This window comes from Diadema antillarum, unplaced genomic scaffold, assembly GCF_040938485.1.
Source record: "Diadema antillarum isolate AM-2024a unplaced genomic scaffold, OU_Dant_1.0 seq00000590_RagTag, whole genome shotgun sequence".
NCBI lineage: Eukaryota > Metazoa > Echinodermata > Echinoidea > Diadematoida > Diadematidae > Diadema > Diadema antillarum.
In genome coordinates, this window is record NW_027271522.1 from 454,239 (window position 1) to 474,397 (window position 20,159).

Consider the following 20,159-nt stretch of genomic DNA (forward strand, 5'->3'; position numbering starts at 1 on the left):
TGCCTGTGACGATAAATTTCACATGGCACCTGTCGTTTTCCCAGGACCAATTACATTGTAACAACACTTATCACCTTGTAATTTGGCAGATTGGTAGTAGACAACAGGGATTCAAACCAGGAGTGTGTCGAACTATCAATGTCACTTAAATGTGTAAATAGTGTAAAATGTATAATAAATGACAAAAGATATTTCAAAGGTATGTGAGCATGTCTGCTTGATATTCTTTGACCAGTTGATGTGTGAACATGTGTGGTTATTATCAGCATCTGGGGTACTACAGGGGAACCTTGTTATAACCAGATGCTTTGGATTTCCTTGATTTATAGGGCATCTTGTTATATCAGGAATAAAAACAGCACATAAGAGGAACTGGACCTGAATTATTACAGGGTAATTCAATTATTTATCTCAGGTATCTCGCTATGTCCCACCTTGTTATAACAAGGTTCAACTGTACAAGAATTCAGAAGTCGTACTGGCCTACTCAAAAGCAAAAGACCACACTATAGTAGGACAGTGTTCTGTTAGATTTCTTTAGTCAACTGCTCTTTGTAAACAGTTGCTACAATCAATACATGTCCTTGTATCTGTATATCCTCAAGGCCAGACCTCCTCTCATTTCTTTTTTTTTCTCCATAGGCCTACTGTAAAAGCGGACATTTTCGCGCAACCAGAAACTAGCAGCAAAATGAAAGCATGTGAATATTTGTGCTTGCTATATGTTCCAGAAGTTGATGTCTTGACTCCAAGGAATTAAAAACACACCAAACTTATCTTACCTGGCCAAACACAAAAAATTACTCACGCAAAAATATCCACTTTTACAGTATGTGAGCATGGTGCATTCCAATAAAATTGACTGTTGCCCCAGTAGGCAAGTGTCATCACAGTTCACTTGCCCGTCATTATGTGGCATTCTATAAGAGCTGCTGTTGATGTGAAAAGTTCAGATGCCAATGAATTTAAAAACAGAGCTGGCTTATTTCAGTGTATCTTTATTATACACAATTCATGTACAGTCAACATAAGGACATTCCACATGACAATATCACACAGGAAAATAAAAGAAAAATTACAAAACGAATGCACTTACAAAGACAAGCGATAAACCAAATAAACAAAATTCAGCTGTCAGCAGTAGTTGAAAGGATACCTTGTAATCTTTAGATTTCACACTTGTGTTTCTTCGAAACTCCATTTCATTGAGATATTCTGCCACACAAATCACATACAGACTTGATGTCATAAACGGTAGAATGTTTAAATAATACTGACTCATCCAGAGAGTACTGTATAGAGTGGATGATTGTATTTCATCTCTGATTGATTTGCGAAGTACAAATAATTACAATGAACAATCACAAACTATCCTTTGGACTGTGTAGCAACAGCCCAAAGCTGTAGAAGACCCCAGTACAGGGATGTGTACCCAAATCCAAAACTTCAACAGCATGAACCAACACAAGGCAGCATTTACAAATGTTAAACTTTGAGTTCATTGGAAAGAAGCATGGCAAATCAATACAATGATGAGTGGTATTCCATATTTTCAAAACACAGTTGCCATGCAACGAACAGGACGATTGCACTATTCACACTGATTTAAAAACCTTTGTTCATATCTTCTAGATATGCAACATGAAAGCAAGATATCAAGCAGAAGGGTGAAGGTTGAGGTATGAGTTTGATTTGTCTCCCTCTGACAAATGAAATTTGTAAGATTACAAATGATGATTTACAATTTTAACAAACATGTTAGAAAAAAGGAACAAGCGGGAATTGAACCTGTCATCTACTGCTTTCCTGGCAGCGACACTAACACCAAGCTACCCCTGGTTGCTGGCAGTGACATCATGTCATTGCCAGCAACCAGGGATAGCTTGGTAGTAGTGTCGCTGCCAAGAAAGCAGTAAATGACAGATTCAATTCTCGCTGGTTCCTTTTTTTTTATACATGTTTGTTAGAAATGTAAATCAGCAGTTGTGATCTTAGAAAGTTCATTTGTCAGAGGGAGACAAACTGAAGTTAACTCATAGCTCAATATGCAACATCTCGTCAAATCAGAGAAAAATAAGTAGACACTGCACAAATGTTCTCACACAATGATCACAGTAAATCAATTATTTCTTCATCAGGTATAGATTCGACTATTCCAACATGAATTTGATTCATGACATTCCTATTTTGGCAATTAAATTTGTCTTTCAACACACAACACACATGGCCTAGGGCTCACAAAATTAATTATTTTACTGTTACCGTTAGGCATGTGAGCCCACATCACTGAAATGAGCTGTTTGTACACAGACTGTTTTCCATTGTAAAGCTTACTCTTTCGTGTGACCACACAAGAAATGATGCTGGTGATAAATACATTACCCGCAATGACATAAAAGCAGAAATTTGTGATTTTTTTTGTTGTTGTTGTTCACACTTACAATTGCAATCAACATAACTTGAATACATAGATTCTCCTGACAGTACCCTGTGAGCTACGAGCACAAGCCGATGGAAGATTTATTCTTCTGGCAACAAATCACATGCACACAAGTTCTATTAATTTTCTCTTCTTTTCTTTTTCTTTTCTTTTTTTTTTCTTTTTGCACTTAGGCCAAGTAAAATTAACTCAGTGTGTGCAGGGTGGTGACTGCATAAATCACCTCAGCCAGTTGTAACTCATGCAGATACCATACATGGCAGAACCTTTCAATTCTTTCTATCAAATACTTCAGATGTAAGACGCTTAAAGATATCCTAATGGAATTTGCATGCATTATCTGGGAAATATTCATGACCTCTCGCTTAAAAAGAGTTGTCTTGCCTTTACCACAAGTAGTATTCTAAATCATCAGTGACTCAAATGGGCAAAGAATCTTGTGTAGCATAAAGGACATTCATGCATCAATGAAAACCATACTCAGCAAGCCAGTGATTTGCCACTTGATATGTAGCACCGTATGATATCACATCTTTAATTCTGACATGAAGGGTAAAAGACCGAGGAAAAGTACTTCAATAAGAATAGTCCTCATCCGAGAACATCTAAGGGGGAAAAGGTCTCAAACTGAAATGGCACCCTGTGGTGTGTTGATATTATGTTTGTAAAGTCTTTGCTGTGATGAGTCTTGAGCAAAGACTAACCTGCCAGCTGTAGCTGGATGTAATACGATTCAACTCGACGTGCAGAGGGACACTCACTGAAAAAACCTGCTGAATAAAGAGACACACTCTCAGCCTTAGAATGGTCTCAACAATGCATCTTCATTTCTAACCGTTCCCACTCCAAATCAACGGCATCTAAATGCCAAGTCATGTGGTACAAAATGATGGCTCCTGTGATAAACATCTCATTAAACATGTGATGCTTGATGCTATTATAACCCTTCAGCATTCCAAAAAAAAAAAAAATTAAGGAAATTCAAGAAAAACTGTCATTCTGTTCTGCAAAACATATCCTGCACATAAAATTGATTTTCAAAATTTGACTCATCATATGAGTCACATAGGTTGAGAGCCAGAAGGGTGCTGATTTCAAATATTTTGTCACGTTTATGCCCTTCTGGCACTCACCCAACTGTGGCATCTTCAGACAAACTGGCCTGTCAGAGGGGGTCACTACCCTTGATAACTTATATTTCCTAGGAGTTGCAGATGAAGAGGCTACAGTCCTCCATCTTGTAGCACTCGTCATAAATCATCGCTGTGGCGGAACAGCATGACTAAGCCTGCATCTTCCCCCTCTTCATCGATGGGTGATGGCTTGTACCTCCTGGGCTTGTAGATGGCGGGGAGATCCTTTATCACCTCATTCCTCTTGAACTTTTGGCTCACATGTTGCTGTTACAAAACACAAGAAAAGGAAAGAGCCTTTGGTTGTTGTTGTTGTTGTTGTTTGTTGTTGTTGTTGTTGTTGTTGTTGTTGTTGTTGTTGTTGTTGTTGTTGTTGGTTTTTATGACTAATATAAAAAAACATACAATAAAGGATGCTGTTCATTCAATTAGAGCATCTGAAGAGTAATGAAAGCAACTTCTGCCACGCGTGAAATTGACCTCTGCATGGAAAACATGATTATTGTACTCTATCACTCTTGCTGCACAGAGATTCAATAGGTCAAATCTAGAGAAACATCAAATGGAGTGTTTTGCTGCTGCATACAGGACTCACACACTCAAACATTAAAGTCTTTGTGGTATCTCCCCCCTGACCTTTTTCAACCTAACTCTTTAGTTCAGTTCTTCTCATGTGACGAATTAAAATAGGCTAAGGTGAAAAATGAGACTTTTGAAAAGTACGCAATACAATAGTTGTGAGGAATGTTTGCCCGCATCTCACCCCGATGACTCCAACGAGGAGCTTCTTGAAGGCGTCCTTCTTCTTCTTCTCCGACATGGCCTTGTTGCCTAGCACCCTCTGGTGGAACTGCTGCATGGCTTGCTCGCTGCACTCTGGCAGATTCTTCATCATCTCCGTCAGCACCGGATACTTTTCTCTCTGATCGTTAGAAGCAAACAGGACAGAAATTATAAACAAGTCATCTAAATCCAAGCTTTGTTATTTTTCCAAGGCTAATCTCTTTCACATAGCAAATTTGGTCCTTATTATTGGTCAATATTCTCTTGTCTAATGCACATACTTGGGCAACACAACCGGACCCTAAAAGTCAGTGGTACTGTAGCATTCCCTGTGTCAGCAGACGACAGCAAAATTTACAGGACAACTTAGTTGGATAAATGTATACTGAATAAAAACAGTCATGTGCAGCAAACACCACACTTAAAAGCCAGGCACACTGATATTACAATCAGACCTTGGTCATAATTTGAAACATTGAATATCCATAACTCACAAAAGTGGTTTCCAATGGGTTTCCAAACATAGCCTCCTTCTTCATGCTGCTATGATATCAGTTATGCAGCACTCCTCCATGTCTGTGTCTATGAAACATCACTCTTTCTACTTTAATAGCTCACAGGAATCTCTCCCTCTGGATCCACATCCCCCCCCCCATTCCCCAATAGACACACACATACACCTAATTCTACTCATTTAGGGGAGTTCAAAACAAATAAAGCACAGGATGTTAAAAAGAGACATCTTTGTTAAGTGTCCAAGATATAAATTGGCCAGTTGCATACTACAAAAAATATTGGCGTTAAATTGTTCCGTGTTCTCATTACTTGCGTAATTTCAGACACAATTATTCACCCTTGGAATACGCTGCCTCAAAATGACTGCTTTCATTAAAAATGCAGCTCTTCCTATCTAGACACATGTATGAGGTTCTGGAGGCCAGTGTGTGTATAAGAGACCATATCAGTCACAACACTCCACCGGTACTATGGACCTCTGTGTGATCTTACTCTATGGCCGGTGAGGTTCACAAAGACACTGTCACAAACCAACAAAACATTGGATGGGACAATGTTCAACAGGGAAGGTGATTCCCAGAATGTGACCCCTGGCCAAAGATCTCAAAGAGAGTTCCTTGATGTGTGGGCTGATATATGCTCACTAAAATAAAGAAAAATAATACAGATTTCAGGTCTTTAAGATATCAATCATACAAATGAATATCATATTCATCCAAAAGAGTCCATGTATGATATAATATTCTATTTGTGCAATCAATGATGGAAAGTTTGAATGAAAAATGATTTACAGGACCTGAATTTTGACTGATATAATTAACAATACAAAGAAAGGGAAAAAATTATTTATTTGAGCTCAATGGCATACATGTACATCATTCTATGATTTGGGATGAGGATGGTCCACATCAAATATGGAATCATACTAAGTATTGAAAGAGGAATTCATGCTTAATGCATTGATGCAGAGTCATTTGCTTCTTCATTTTAACAAATGGGAACAAAGTAGATTACAAACACACAGTCAAACACTTATACACTATACACCCACACATGTGCGTAGACGTCCAGGGATATCTTATAACGCTTGATATCAGAGACTCCAACCCAAAGCACCTTCTGATCTGGTGATTCTCCCGCCTGAAACCCCTAGCAAACGGGAGACTCAAAGTTGATGTGTGCGAAGCGCAAAGTTACTAGGGTTCTAGATGCTCTCTGGTGCTATCTAAGGCTAATTTTTTTCAACATACGATAGAAATAAGTAAGAAATCCTTTCCAACGGGCGACAAAGAGCCAGGGCGGGAGAAATTAAATCTCAAGCGGGAGAACAGGAGATTTAGCCAAAATGGGTTTTTGGCGGGAGATCTCCCAGCGAAAACGGGAGAGTTGGAGTCTCTGTGATCCTTGTATCAAGATGTTGAAATGGGAACTACATCAACACATGGAAGGTCAGAAACAAAAACAACACACAACAACAGCAACAACAGCAACAGCAACTGTTAACACCAATGACAAAAATTGTCACAGAACTGATAAAGAAATTATGCAAGGACTCACAAGTAGCTCATAGTGCTGGAGAGCTCTGAGGACAAGCTCTGCCAGACACGTGTCATGCTCTCCATGAACTTGCAGCCCCTGTAGGATGGAGGTGTAGAGGAAGGCTGCTGCCTCGGGAAGTAAAGGGCGCAATGCCAGCTGGAATAAAAAAAAAAATACACCATACTCAGTACTCAATTTGAACATTGAACATCACAGCATGACAACCACTCCTTGCATAATTAGATTGAATCATGACATCAGAAAATCAGGCAACTATAACCTTACTACAGGGAGTGGTTTTGTTTATTACTGGGTGCAGGTATGTGGGCTGCACCAAACTACATGGCAATCTGGCATTACCCAAAAATGAAGTGGAAGCACAAAGCAGTTGAGTTGAAAGCAATCAGTACAAAAAGAAAGTTGTACATGTCCATGGATAATTGTAGGTTTGTCTGAGTGTATCAAGTCTGAAAGTACATTATACAAAATTCACACATGCTGGGTACAAAATAAATGATTTTATTTGTATGCAAGTCAAATAATAACTTGGATAGCTGTCACATCATGGCCAATCCTGCTTTCATCACACATGTGAAGTTCACTTGTATGGTTTTGAATGACCACTCAATGTCAGCTGAGAAAGCCAGACATGTGTTAATGCTATGCTGGGCTGATGGAGTTAGTGTTCATTTGGTTCTGAAGAGGGATGGATTATCATCATGGAATGCACACACACCTGTTGTAGCACCAGCCATGAGAGTCGACAAGCCTTGATGCACACACCAGTGTCTGGCCAAGACATGGCAGAGTACACACACATCACTAGACTCTCACACAGTCTCTGGAAGAAGAAGAGGAAATCAAAGGAAATATGTAAAAAAGGGAAATCAACGATACCACCATTTCAGCACAATTTGTCAATCTCAGCACCATGATGGCTGAACTACGTAAACAACCTGCAGATTAAATATCTTGCCAGAATGCTGATACTTGACATACATTAGATAATTCAATGGAGATGGCCTACAGAGGCAATGATACAAACTATATCTCTCTCAGTCTTATGGCATAGGGTCAGTGAGAGCAGATTTTACCCAATTAATCAGAGTATCCAATTGAGGGTTTAAAAAATTTACTGCATTCATAATTAAGTATTTATTCATACACTTTTTTATTCACCTGGAGTAACCCAATAGCTTATACCAAATTACAGTGCCGACCGCGGGAAACGTCACGCTTTTCCGAGATCTGGACGAGGCCACTGACGCGTATCCTCGCGGGTACCCGCGGGTATACGCGTTCAGTGGACGAGTCCATCCGCCCGCACGGATAATCCATCCTCGGGAATTTGCGTCTCGATTGACGCGGGTTGGACGAGGGTGGACGAGGGTGGACGAGGGTATTCAAGGGCACATTCCCGTTAAGCTTTATTTTGACCGCTCAATCAAAATACATTTCATGGAGTTCCGACTTTGCCCATTTTCATCAAATTCCGATTTCAGGGGCTTCTTTTCTATTTAATCACACTCTGATGTCCACTGCCTTGATTGTTCGCTACTTTCTAAAGAAGTACACCTGCGGAAGTTGTGCACATGCGTTCATCACTCAAGTATCAATAATTATTAGAACATATCGACATCGGTTACGATCATCTCGCTATTCACGACTTTTAACGACCTGCGCAACCAAAATTTCATTGCTGAAAATTCGGTGGCCCAATCGGGCTACAAAAAAAGTCGGATGTTTGCCTTTACTTTTGAAAATGAACAGCGGTAACAGTCGGCTCCGTAAGACGCAAAAATGAATGTCGCATGTTTACTTTTGATTTTAGAAATGAATCACGGTGACATTTGACTCCGTATGATACTGGAATAAATACCGAATGTTTGCTTTGGCGTTCGGAAGTGAATGATAATATTCAACTCCGTAAGACGATAAGATAAATGCCGGATGTTTGCTCTTACGTTCGAAAGTAAATAGCAATAACATTCAGCTCCGGAAGATGCTTGAGTAGGCTATATGTCGAATGATCCCTTTGACGTTCGGAAATGAATAACAAAAATATTCAACTCCGTACGATGATAAAATAAAAGACGGATATTTGCTTTTACTTTCGAAAATAAATAGCAATAACATTCGGCTTCGGAAAATGCTAACATGAATGTCAGATGATTGCTTTTACGTTCGGAAGTGAATAGCAGTAATATTCTGCTCCATACGATGCTAAAATAACTGTTGGATGTTTGCTTTTAGATTTCGAAATGAATAACAGTAACATTCAGGTGCGTTCGGTGGTAAAATTAATGTTCAATGATTGCTTTGATGTTCGGAAATGAATAACAATGACATTCAACTCCGTATATACGTTTATAAAATATACAATGTATATCTGATGTTTGCTTTTACGTTCGGAAGTAAATAGCAATAACATTCAGCTCCCGAAGATACTAAAGTAAATGTCGAATGATCCCTTTGACGTTCGGAAATAAATAACAAAAATATTCAACTTCTTACGATAATAAAATGAATGACGGATGATTGCCTGTACTTTCGAAAGTAAATAGCAATAGCATTCGGCTCCGGAAGATGACAAAATAGATGTCAGATGATTGCTTTTACGTTCGGAAGTGAATAGCAGTAATATTCTGCTCCATACGATGCTAAAATAACTGTTGGATGTTTGCTTTTAGATTTCGAAATGAATAACAGTAACATTCAGGTGCGTTCGGTGGTAAAATTAATGTTCAATGATTGCTTTGATGTTCGGAAATGAATAACAATGACATTCAACTCCGTATATACGTTTATAAAATATACAATGTATATCTGATGTTTGCTTTTACGTTCGGAAGTAAATAGCAATAACATTCAGCTCCCGAAGATACTAAAGTAAATGTCGAATGATCCCTTTGACGTTCGGAAATAAATAACAAAAATATTCAACTTCTTACGATAATAAAATGAATGACGGATGATTGCCTGTACTTTCGAAAGTAAATAGCAATAGCATTCGGCTCCGGAAGATGACAAAATAGATGTCAGATGATTGCTTTTACGTTCGGAAGTGAATAGCAGTAATATTCTGCTCCATACGATGCTAAAATAACTGTCGGATGTTCGCTTTTAAATTTCGAAATGAATAACAGTAACATTCACCTGCGTTCGATGGTTCGGAAATGAACACAATAATATTCAACTCCGTGTATACGATGATAACATAAATGTCTGATGTTTGCCTTTATGTTCAAGAGTAAATGGCAATAACATTCAGCTCCGGAAGATGCTAAAATAAATGTCGAATGTTTGCTGTGACGTTCGGAAATTAATAACAAAAATATTCAACTCCGTATATACGATTTTGCGTTCGGAAGTGAATAGCAGTAATGTTCTGCTCCATACGATGCTAAAATAACTGTCGGATGTTCGCTTTTAAATTTCGAAATGAATAACAGTATACATTCAGCTGCGTTCGATGGTTCGGAAATGAACACAATGATATTCAACTCCGTGTATATGATAACATAAATGTCTGATGTTTGCTTTTATGTTCAAGAGTAAATAGCAATAACATTCAGCTCCGGAAGATGCTAAAATAAATAACGCATGTTTGTTGTGACGTTCGGAAATGAATAACCAAAATAACTCCGTATATACGATGATAAAATAAATGTCTGATATTCGGTTTTACGTTCGAAATATAACAATAACAATCAGCTCCCTTCGACTTTCGGAAATGAATGATAATAATATTCAACTCCGTACGATGTTTAAATAAATGTCGGATGCTTGCTTATAATTTATATTGCTATGTACTTTCGCAAATAAATAGCAATAACATTCGGCTCCGGAAGATGCCAAAATGATTAATGTCACATGATTGCTTTTACGTTTGGAAGTGAATAGCAGTTACATTCTGTTCCGTACTATGCTAAAATAAATGTCGGATATTTGCTACATGTGTATTACATTTCGAAATGAATAGTAACATTTGGCTGCGTTTGATGGTAAAAAACAAAACAAAAACAAAACAAAACACACACACACACACAAAACTGTCTGATGTCTGCCTTGACGTTCAAAATTCGGCCCCGTACGATATGATGAAATAATTGTCAGATGACTCATTTCACTTTCGCAAGTGGACAACAGTGACATTCGGCTCCGTACGATGATAAAATAGATGTCGGATGTTTGCTTTTATATTTGGAAATGACTAACTGTTAAATTCTGCTCCGTATACGACAGAGCTGCCAACCTTTCGAAGCACAAATTAGTACTCAGCAGCTCCAAAATTCGTATTTTCCACCAGAATTCGTATTTTTTTCAATCTCCCTCTTTTTGCTATGAGGCCTACAGGCTCTAAACATAACGTTATGACACATGCCGAAGCATCCAGCTGGTCACCAGCACGATAAAGATTCTAAACTACGCAATGTTCAGCGTTGATTGATTGCTTTCTCGCAATGTGTACAAGTGCAAGTTTGTACCTCCAAAATCTTTCTGGGCTGATTATGGAAGCTTCCATTTTCTAGCAGGGGACGGGGAATGCTTGATCTTCTCAAGAGAGCTTCTGTGTGAGCGGATGCAAAACTCTGTTCTGTGTTTCCAATTATGTACTATCAAAACATAATCATGCGTTGTTTTCAGGCTTTTTTCATTTTATTGGATTTTAAACATCAGTATTTTTCGAAGTATTCCAATTCCTTTTCCCCTGACTGGAATCGGAAAGTCTGCTATAACGATGATCGCAAAATGCCGCGCTGTGTGTGGAAGCGCCGATGTGGTGCAAACACGTGGCTTCATTTTCAAGTTTAAATGAATGCGCCATGTGCTCCTGCCTATAAGAGGTTACTGCAAGTTCGATGGATCGAATGCGCCATAGCTGAGCTGAGCTGAATGGCTTGTTTACGGTAAACATGCAATTTACGTTCGATATGAAGAAATCATTACGTCTTTCACGAGGGAAAAACACACAAAACAAACAAACAAACAAACAAAATACACCCACGAACGAATGTTGATAGCCAAAACTTTGAAAAGTAATAAGCAGTTTTGATGCGCGTGAACTGAAATTAATTGTCATTACACGTTGTATTTTGCTGTCTAACCAGGTGATGACTGCATCTCATTGGACCTTCTCGTAGTGAATTTGTCTGGGCATACGAGACCTTTCATGTATTTCTGTGATTGCATTTTTAATTGACTAAATAATCAATCCTTTTGTTATTGTTCAGGGAACATTAGATATTCGATCAAGTACACTATAATCAACTCTTCGATGTTCCCTACTATGCGCCAAAAGAAAGGCTATAGACATAGAACCATGATATCTTTGGAATTTTTCCTTTAATTCAACTAATGAGCTGTTTCTTCGATCGATATTTCCAGGATACTTACACGCTGTTTATTCCAATGCGCGCATTCTTTCGTCTGGCACGCACCTGGGTGTGGCACCTGCTTTTGTGGAAATTTCCACAAGGGAGAGGGGTGGGGTGTCAAGTTTCTTCGAGCCGAAGAGACTGCATACACAATCTCTTCGCTTTTATTTATTGTCATTCGTGTTTTCGCCTTATTCTTTGCTGATATTGAACATTTAGATTTAACTTTACGAAAGTTGCTATAGCACATGGTTCGTTTTGTTGTGAGGTGTACGTAATTTCTTTTTTTTAATCATTCTTGAGAGGGGAAAGAAGAGTAAGGGGGAAAGAAGACTAGAGGGAAAGGGAAATAAAACAAACGTCACGTACGCTGAGCATTCACAGGAAGCCGTCTTTTTACACCAGTCACAGCATAGTTATCATCACTATCAGACATCACTCAAGATCATTTTAGCCTTTTCCTATGATCAACATTAAGAAACACGCATAATCCCTCGAGATAAATACCTAGGAAACTCAATAATAAATACAAAGTATCAACACCTCCCAACAACACAAACATTTAGAAAAGACAGCAAATAGCACATCAAAGCGACTGGGATCAAACTCCGTCGCTTCGATTGCAGCGAAGCGGAGAAATCGCCGTTACGAAAATAACAGTGCGAGACACTAAGAGAATTACGTTTAAATACTTCAAAGTATAAAGGGAACAGATAAAGTGATATAAAATGTAAGAAATCGTACTAAACGAGGTGTGAGAAACGACGGAAATAAAACGAAGTTTAGTAGTAAGCTTAGGCCCTAGCAAAAGTTTTGCAGCACCGAAAGCTACGCGAAAATAAACACACATATAAAACTCGGTATTGCGACGAGATCCTATGGGATCAAGTCAATAAACGATACAAAACAAAGGAAATTGATTCATTTTGACGGGAAAATAGTTTGTTATAAGTATTCTGTTATATGAGATCTCCTTTAATAGGCCTAGAAATAATCGAGTTTCCACGATACTCTGGAAAGAAAGTTCGAACGCTTTTCACCTGCACATATACTGCAGAGGGCAGTGCACATCAGTCATCAATACACGAACAGAAACTCACCTCTACAACTTCCTCGCAGAAAATGATGCAATAGCGTTATAAAAAAAAAAAACAGACAACACTCTAAAAATCATTTCGTACTTGGGAGGCAAGGGACAAGAGGATGAAAAGAAGAGAAAAAGAAGCAGACATTGCACAACGGGACGCTTTCACCCCGCCTCATACGGTACTGTAGTGGCAGCTGGCTAATTGGGATACCACGGCGATCCATGTAAACATCCAGGGTCCGTAGGCGACAGGGATTCACGCGCGCGAAGTTCTGTTCGGTGTACACAGTACGCAAGCAGCGATATGCGTGTGCGCACATTTTTCTATTCAGCGCTTTCCACATACGGTGCGTACGCGTTGCATCGATATCCCAGCTGAATACAGATAACATGGCACATGCGACGTGCGTTTGCTATATTTTTACCCATTATTTTGCCCCACTGTGAATTCGTACTTTCTAAGGACGTTTTCATATTGTCGTATTCCCTTCGATTTTTCGTATACGAATTTTTCGGAACGGTTGGCAGCTCTGGTACAATGCTAACATAAATAACAGATTATTGCTTTCACATTTGAAAATGATTAATGGTATACATAGGCTCAGTATGATGCTTAAATAAATAGAGGATGTTTGCTTCACATTCGGAAATCAATAAGGGTAACATTCAGCTCCATAAGATGCTAAAATGAATGTCGGTTGTTTGCTTTTATACAGTGTATTTGAAAATGATTAACGGTAATATTCGGCTCCGTAAGGTTCTAACATACTATAGTAAATGTTGGATGATTGCTTTTACAATCAGAAATGAATAGCGGTAACTTTCGGCTCTTTACAATGCTAAAACAAACAATCTGGAAATGCTCCCACTTTCTCATCCCAAAAGTAAGCTATGACCACCTAATAGCATAGGCATCAACTTTTATAATTATCTATAAGCCTATTTGCTAAATCTTAGAATTCAGAATAATGGTGATTGAGATGATCTACTTTTGTATTCATTTATTTTAGACATGGGTACCTGTCACGTCAGTAATGCTTAATAATTGTTTTTAGTAGGACCGATTTAGTTTTTCCTATGTTTTTCTTGATTTTTTTGGCCACCAAAAAAAAAAATAGAAATCAATGATTTTGGTGGTCAAAAATAAAAATTAGTTTGGAGCCCTGCGATATCATTGGGCTCATCATTACTTAATCTTTCCCATGATACGCTAATATTTATATCATCAATCTGCCGACGTCATCCGACAATTCATGATTCAAACCTTTTTTTTTTTCATCGTCCGTAACCCAACTTTGAACACAGACAGGGTATTCTTTCTCATTCTAGAGTAATGAAGGAGCGCACTTTCGGCTGTGATCTAAGTCCTATTATCATCATGAGTTCATGTCGCCGTTTAGTGATCTAAACTTCAGCTTTGCTGAACTGTTCAATGTCTTGAGCAGGAAGCGAAAACAATGGCTGGACTAAGGAACCTTCGTTTTTAAAAGGGGGAAATAAACAACACTGAAACCGAACAAGCCGGCCGAGCATTGTTTAGGTTAACCACGCGTGGTGATAATCGCGCCCATTGATCGCTCTGTCCAGCTGGCTTAACCCTATTCTAACTGGGAGGAGTTTTTACTGGGGGTGACCCCCCCCCCCCCCCCCCCTTCAGATCTCGGCCACCGATCGCGCGATCGCTGCGAAATTTTTCCTGAAGATAGAGCTGGATGTCAACTACAAGATTACATGGTCATACAATAGAAAAATATTGCCTTTCTATTTTTAATAAATTGATTATGCAAAGTTGTGCATGAAATCATATTTTCACCTATAACTCCATAAAAAAGACTGAAGTATTGCTAAATTTTTGTGTCAAAATTCCTCAAGACATATAAACCAATTTTCATTTAAAAATAAAGCACAGTCAAAACCAATTTCTTTTGTTTTTTATTGTTTTGTTAATTTCTTATGTATTTTATTGATTGTTCGACCTTGTGTTTTCTGTTGTTTTTCAAAATTTGTTGCAGGCACTTTTTCAGGCTTATCTACACTATATAGAATTGATTAATTTCAATGGTTCAAAGATGAAATACTATAATTTATATCAATTTAACCCCAAAAACACAATTTACATTCAATTTGCACACGATATCATGAATTTGAGCTGTTTTCCGGTTGACATGCATTTGCATAACATTACGTAACTTCAGAACGGTGTACTCAGACGTCGCAAATTTGGTCTCAAAATATGCGGAAGACTTCAATGAAAAAAGTTGTGAAACGACGCGGCAAAATCTTTGCGCGTTGCAGAATCGTGACGCGAAACGTGGGGGGGGGGGGTCAATTTGACCCATTTGACCCCCCCCCCCCCCACCCAGTTAGAATAGGGTTAAGAGTATGCATATTGACCAAAAATAGTCAGAGGGATGCTAATTTACTCTTACAAGCTATCGCTACTATTTAAGTTGAAAACTGGAACTTTCTGAAAGGTTAAAGATGATCGTAAAATCAGTTCTGGCTACAGGATTTTATAATAATTATAATAGCATACAACATGTACCAAGTTTTCATCGTTTACCTGTCTTATCACTCCAAAGCAGTTCAGCTTAACTGTTGGCTTATAGAAGTGATCATCAATCGGTAAGGATTAGTCAGATGAATTCATGAATTCACTTTATGCATCACGGCTAATCGAACTATTCAACATCGTTGAAGTAACCATACTTTTTTATTTTCATAGTTCAAACTATTTCTTAACATTTATATGCAAAACGAAAGTACTCTACACGTTTTTCAAAATGCTCAGATGTAATGAGTCAATTCCACAAAGATTGCATTACAGCAACCTTTACTGACCTAAACAAGTTTTCTATAGAGCTATCAGTTCTATTATAATGGCATTCTGATAACTTCGACTGCGTTTTGAACTCGTACCGAGCACAGCATTCAAAACAACGGGTTCCTCAGGTCCTCTTTAGGTACTGGTATACTTGCTAAAAGCATTCTCTTTAGCTTCCATTGACAACAACATGCCATGGGAGGAGAATGGAAGCGATCAACTTTCTCGGTAAATGAGGCTTTTCGTATATAGCACACATTGCGTGCCTCTTTCTTTTTTTCTGTTTCTGTTGTTTCAAACTACACTGCAGCCGACACACAACACAAACACACCAAAGTTTACATTCAGGCAACCGTATTTTGGTATTGGTTAGAATCGAATTATATCTGTCTTGTGATTGGCTAATTATCTGTAGCAAAAACAAAACAAAACAAAACAAAACAAAAACAAAACAAACAAACACAAAAATGCTGAAAACTGCTTATCGAATATCAGTGGCGTGCCAAAGGAGTAAAATGGAGTCTATACTCTAAAGGGGCCTGAGCTTTTGATTCCAGAAGAATCTTCGTCAGAGGCAAAATGATAATCAGGCAGGGAAAGCAATCACATTATAAAGAAGTTCACACAACACGAACAGTCAGGGACAGGCTAGGGACACGGAACAAAGAAAACAAAAGGAGAGGATGGGAGGTCATGGGCAAGGAGGCCAACAGGTGAAGGGAGGGGGATTAAAGCAGGAGGGTGGATAGACAAAAGGCATAGGAGGGTCAGTGATAATCCTGAGTGCCATGGGGGTGCATCCATTTAAGAATGAATTTTCTCACACACCCAAGCTGTCGCCATTTATGTGTGTGCGATGAAGCGTTAACGCCGTCGCTAAGCAGGACTGTTGCATCATGGGGGGGGGGGGGGGGGAACGGGTTGTGAGCTTGAACATAACCTGAACTTTAAGGGCGATTTTCTTTTTTTTTTTTCTTTTATGACTTCTAGGGATGCGGAAAGGGGTTGTTTTATATATTATTGTAAAGATAAAACTATACAATGTATGTAGAATTCAAGTATTTATATATACATGTGTAGACATGCCTAAAATTTCGTTTACTGCGACATACGCATTTCGACCGAGCGCATCACGACCTGTATGGACTACGCACATGTATTCTTTTATCTTGCGCTCTGCTTTTGTGGGAATTTCTTCAAGCATAGGTGTCAGGTTTTCCTACGTTACGTCTGCGGTCATTAATTCCATATTTGTTAGTTTGTCTGCTTTCTTATTCTGTGTTTTATGCATTTTACTTGAACTTAAAGGTCTAGACATTTCGTTTGCTAAATGCACGCGAGTCACGTTGCATTGTATGATGTATTTTGTTTCGTTGACCATTCATGAGAAGCGTTTCTTTGAGCAAACTCTCTTTTCACACCAAAATCACTTATAGAAGGTAGTCATCCACATTGGTTATCAAAATAATAATTCCGTCATTTTCCTTTCGTTCAGAAACAGGAATCAGAATTCTCAACACGTCATCCACATTGGTTATCAAAACAATTCCGTCATTTTCCTTTCGTTCAGAAACAAAAATCTGTTATTCTCAACACGTTATTACAAAAATTACATCTCACAGCGATAATAGGGCCTACTAGAACCAACTCATCGCAGCAAAATGACACATTACGGTTACGAGGACATACACAATGCTTGAACAAATTACTTTGCTTCAAAATGTAGAAACAGATGAAGTGACATAACAAGAGAAAGGGCGCACCGAAAGAGGTACACTGTATCAAGATCAACTAAGATAAACTCTAACAAAAAAGAAGAAGAAGGAGGAAACTATTCCCCCCCCCCCCCACACACACACACGCACACACATACACACAAACGAGTAGATACACAAAGGTCATATGTTTACCTTTGGGAGCAGTGATTTAAAAGATGTTTTAGATATCACATGTGATGCATAATAGGTCCGTTGTGCAAAGCATCCTACATAATTTTTTGTAATAAAGCCTAGAATATAAGGAGATATCAGTATTTCTCTTATAGATTGTAAAGAACCTTCGGAATTAGGACCTTTGTTTCATTTTCGGATTAACGAACCTTCGGCATAACGAACCTTATTTCATTTTTTGATAAATGAACCTTTGGAATAACAAGTTACAAACCTCATATTTTCGGATTAACGAACCTTCGGAATAGCAAACTGTAACCGTTCACATAGTGTACTGTATTTTCGATCATACGGATTCAATTTTTTTTTTCCAGCGGTTGTTTCTATCCCTATAACTCACATTTCAGAACTATGGGGGTTTTGTTTCATGTACGTGGTGAATTAATACGCCTTTAACGCAAGAGCAAAAACATGGGAAAGTTTGAATGCTTTTCACGTGCACATCGTCACATAAAGAGAATCAGGTGCTGACGGACCATAGAAGTGTCTCAAAATCAATACTGCCATGCAGCTTGCACCAAAATCACAATTCTGATAGGTATTATCCCGTAACAGGGGCGGATCCAGGAATTCCGTAAAGTGGGGGCGCGTTTACAAAATTAAAGGGGGGCGCACGCACCCCTCCCCCATTTTTTTTTTTTTACATTTCTTTTGTTTCAACAAAAAAAAAAAAAATAAATAAAGGGGGGGGGGGGGCGGGCGCCGGTTGCGGTCCTCCCTGGATCCGCCCCTGCGTAACCAAGTAAGTTTGAGAGAGAAAAGTTTGAGCCAAAAACACAGCGTTGACAAGTACTACCACAAATTGCATTTTAAATATGGTATATAGTACACAGTACGAGAAAGTATACAGCACGAGATCTCTAGTTTGATTTTCATTTCGCTTCGAATAGTAGACGAGCAGTGACAATCCGTGAAAGTGCAAACTACAGCTAGGGCCTAGCGGCACAGTTTACAGGTCTACCTTCTGTTCACTGCATGGTACATATAAACAAGAACAAAAGCGTTTTCTTCTTTTGCATGTTAGCATGGGGACGATAGTGAATTAAGTTCACCAAGATTCAATGTTTGTAAACAAGAAAGCAGCGCGTAGCAAAGACCTCAGATCGTTGTTATAGCACACGTGCATCTATTGTGGTAACATTTTAATCAACGCACTAACACCATCTGAACATACTGAACGATCATGCCACACAATCACTGTGAAGGGGAAATGTTCAGCAACAACAAGAGCACGAGTATGTAGCCTACCATATACTGTACGCGCATTCATTCCGTGAGTGCCAAATACAAGCTAGAAACACACGCAATAAAGAAACATTGCAAGTTCATGAACTGAGGGACCTTTTTTTTTTGTCTTATATCTTAACAAGATAAAGACGTTGTGATTTCGGGTGCTGTTCGTTATTCCGAAGGTTCGTTATTCCGAAGGTTCGTTTATCCGAAACACATAAATTCCCTAAACCATAGAGGTTCGTTAATCCGAAAACGAAAAAAGGTTCGTTAATTCGAACATTTGCGGCGTTATTTCGAAGGTTCGTTAATCCAAAAATGACATAGGGTTCGTCATTCCGAAGGTTCGTTATTCCGAAAATGAAATAGGGTTCGTTATCTCGAAGGTTCGTTGATCCGAAATGATATAGGATCCGAAATGATATAGGGTCCGTAACGAACCTTCGAAGTAAGTCGAGCTTTGTTTCATTTTCGGATTAACGAACCTTCGGACTAAAGAACCTTACTAACGAACCTTCGGAATAACGAGCTGTAACCGTGATTTCATATCCAATTTGTTTAATTGGACCTTTTAAAAGCTATGATTGTATCGAATCATTGAAATGAAATTTAACGGCCTTCTGTCCGCCGTATCAAAAGTGTGATGATAAAGGGGATGTGCGCATTGTCATTCGAAATACATGTAACTACATGTAACTCTACATTTAAGTAATTAGTCTGATTATTATATAGCAACTGATTTTGGGATTGATAGTCACTACTGACAGTTTTTATTCTCGTAAACGGCACCTGTCAATCTCACAGGCGTCAAGTCGAAGCACTCACACGTCATGAATTGACCATAACGTAAAAACGACAGAACTCTACACACAAGAGTTCTGTGATAAAAACACGCTGGGCACACAAGATGAGTATGTTGGAACCACATGGCGCACTCACTGCTGGCAGGGCAAGCACGTGCTTTGCTCATCGAACTGATCGTTTTTATAGCGATCATAATATCGCTGCACAGCAGAGATTCGTATTCCAATGCACAGTAGGCCTACTCTCTCTCTCTCTCTCTCTCTCTCTCTCTTTCTCTAAAAAAAAAAAATGAAAACATTCACACTTGAAGGGGTGGATACATTTAAAACGGAGTCAATTTAGAGTGAAATTGGAGTGAATTTTGAGTGAAAAATTTAATGTTCATTTTCACTCGGAGTGACCTCCGGGATCACTCGAAGATTTTGGAGTGCTATTGATGTAGCGCGATTCCGCTGCTTAAATGCATTCAGTTTTGC

The 20,159-nt window shown here is 38.7% G+C and overlaps 1 protein-coding gene across 1 annotated transcript in view; it reads right to left on the reverse strand.

The window, feature by feature from the left end:
* Positions 1-3,342: 3,342 nt before the first annotated feature.
* Positions 3,343-20,159, reverse strand: part of LOC139735657 (exportin-5-like) — a 53,654-nt gene continuing 36,837 nt past the window's right edge. Inside the window, exons 26-29 of the mRNA XM_071646408.1 lie at positions 7,148-7,252; positions 6,430-6,567; positions 4,337-4,495; positions 3,343-3,840 (exon numbers count right to left, since the gene is read on the reverse strand). Of these exons, the coding sequence (XP_071502509.1) occupies positions 3,691-3,840; positions 4,337-4,495; positions 6,430-6,567; positions 7,148-7,252 (552 nt within the window). The 3' untranslated portion in view covers positions 3,343-3,690. The remainder of the gene's footprint in view (positions 3,841-4,336; positions 4,496-6,429; positions 6,568-7,147; positions 7,253-20,159) is intronic.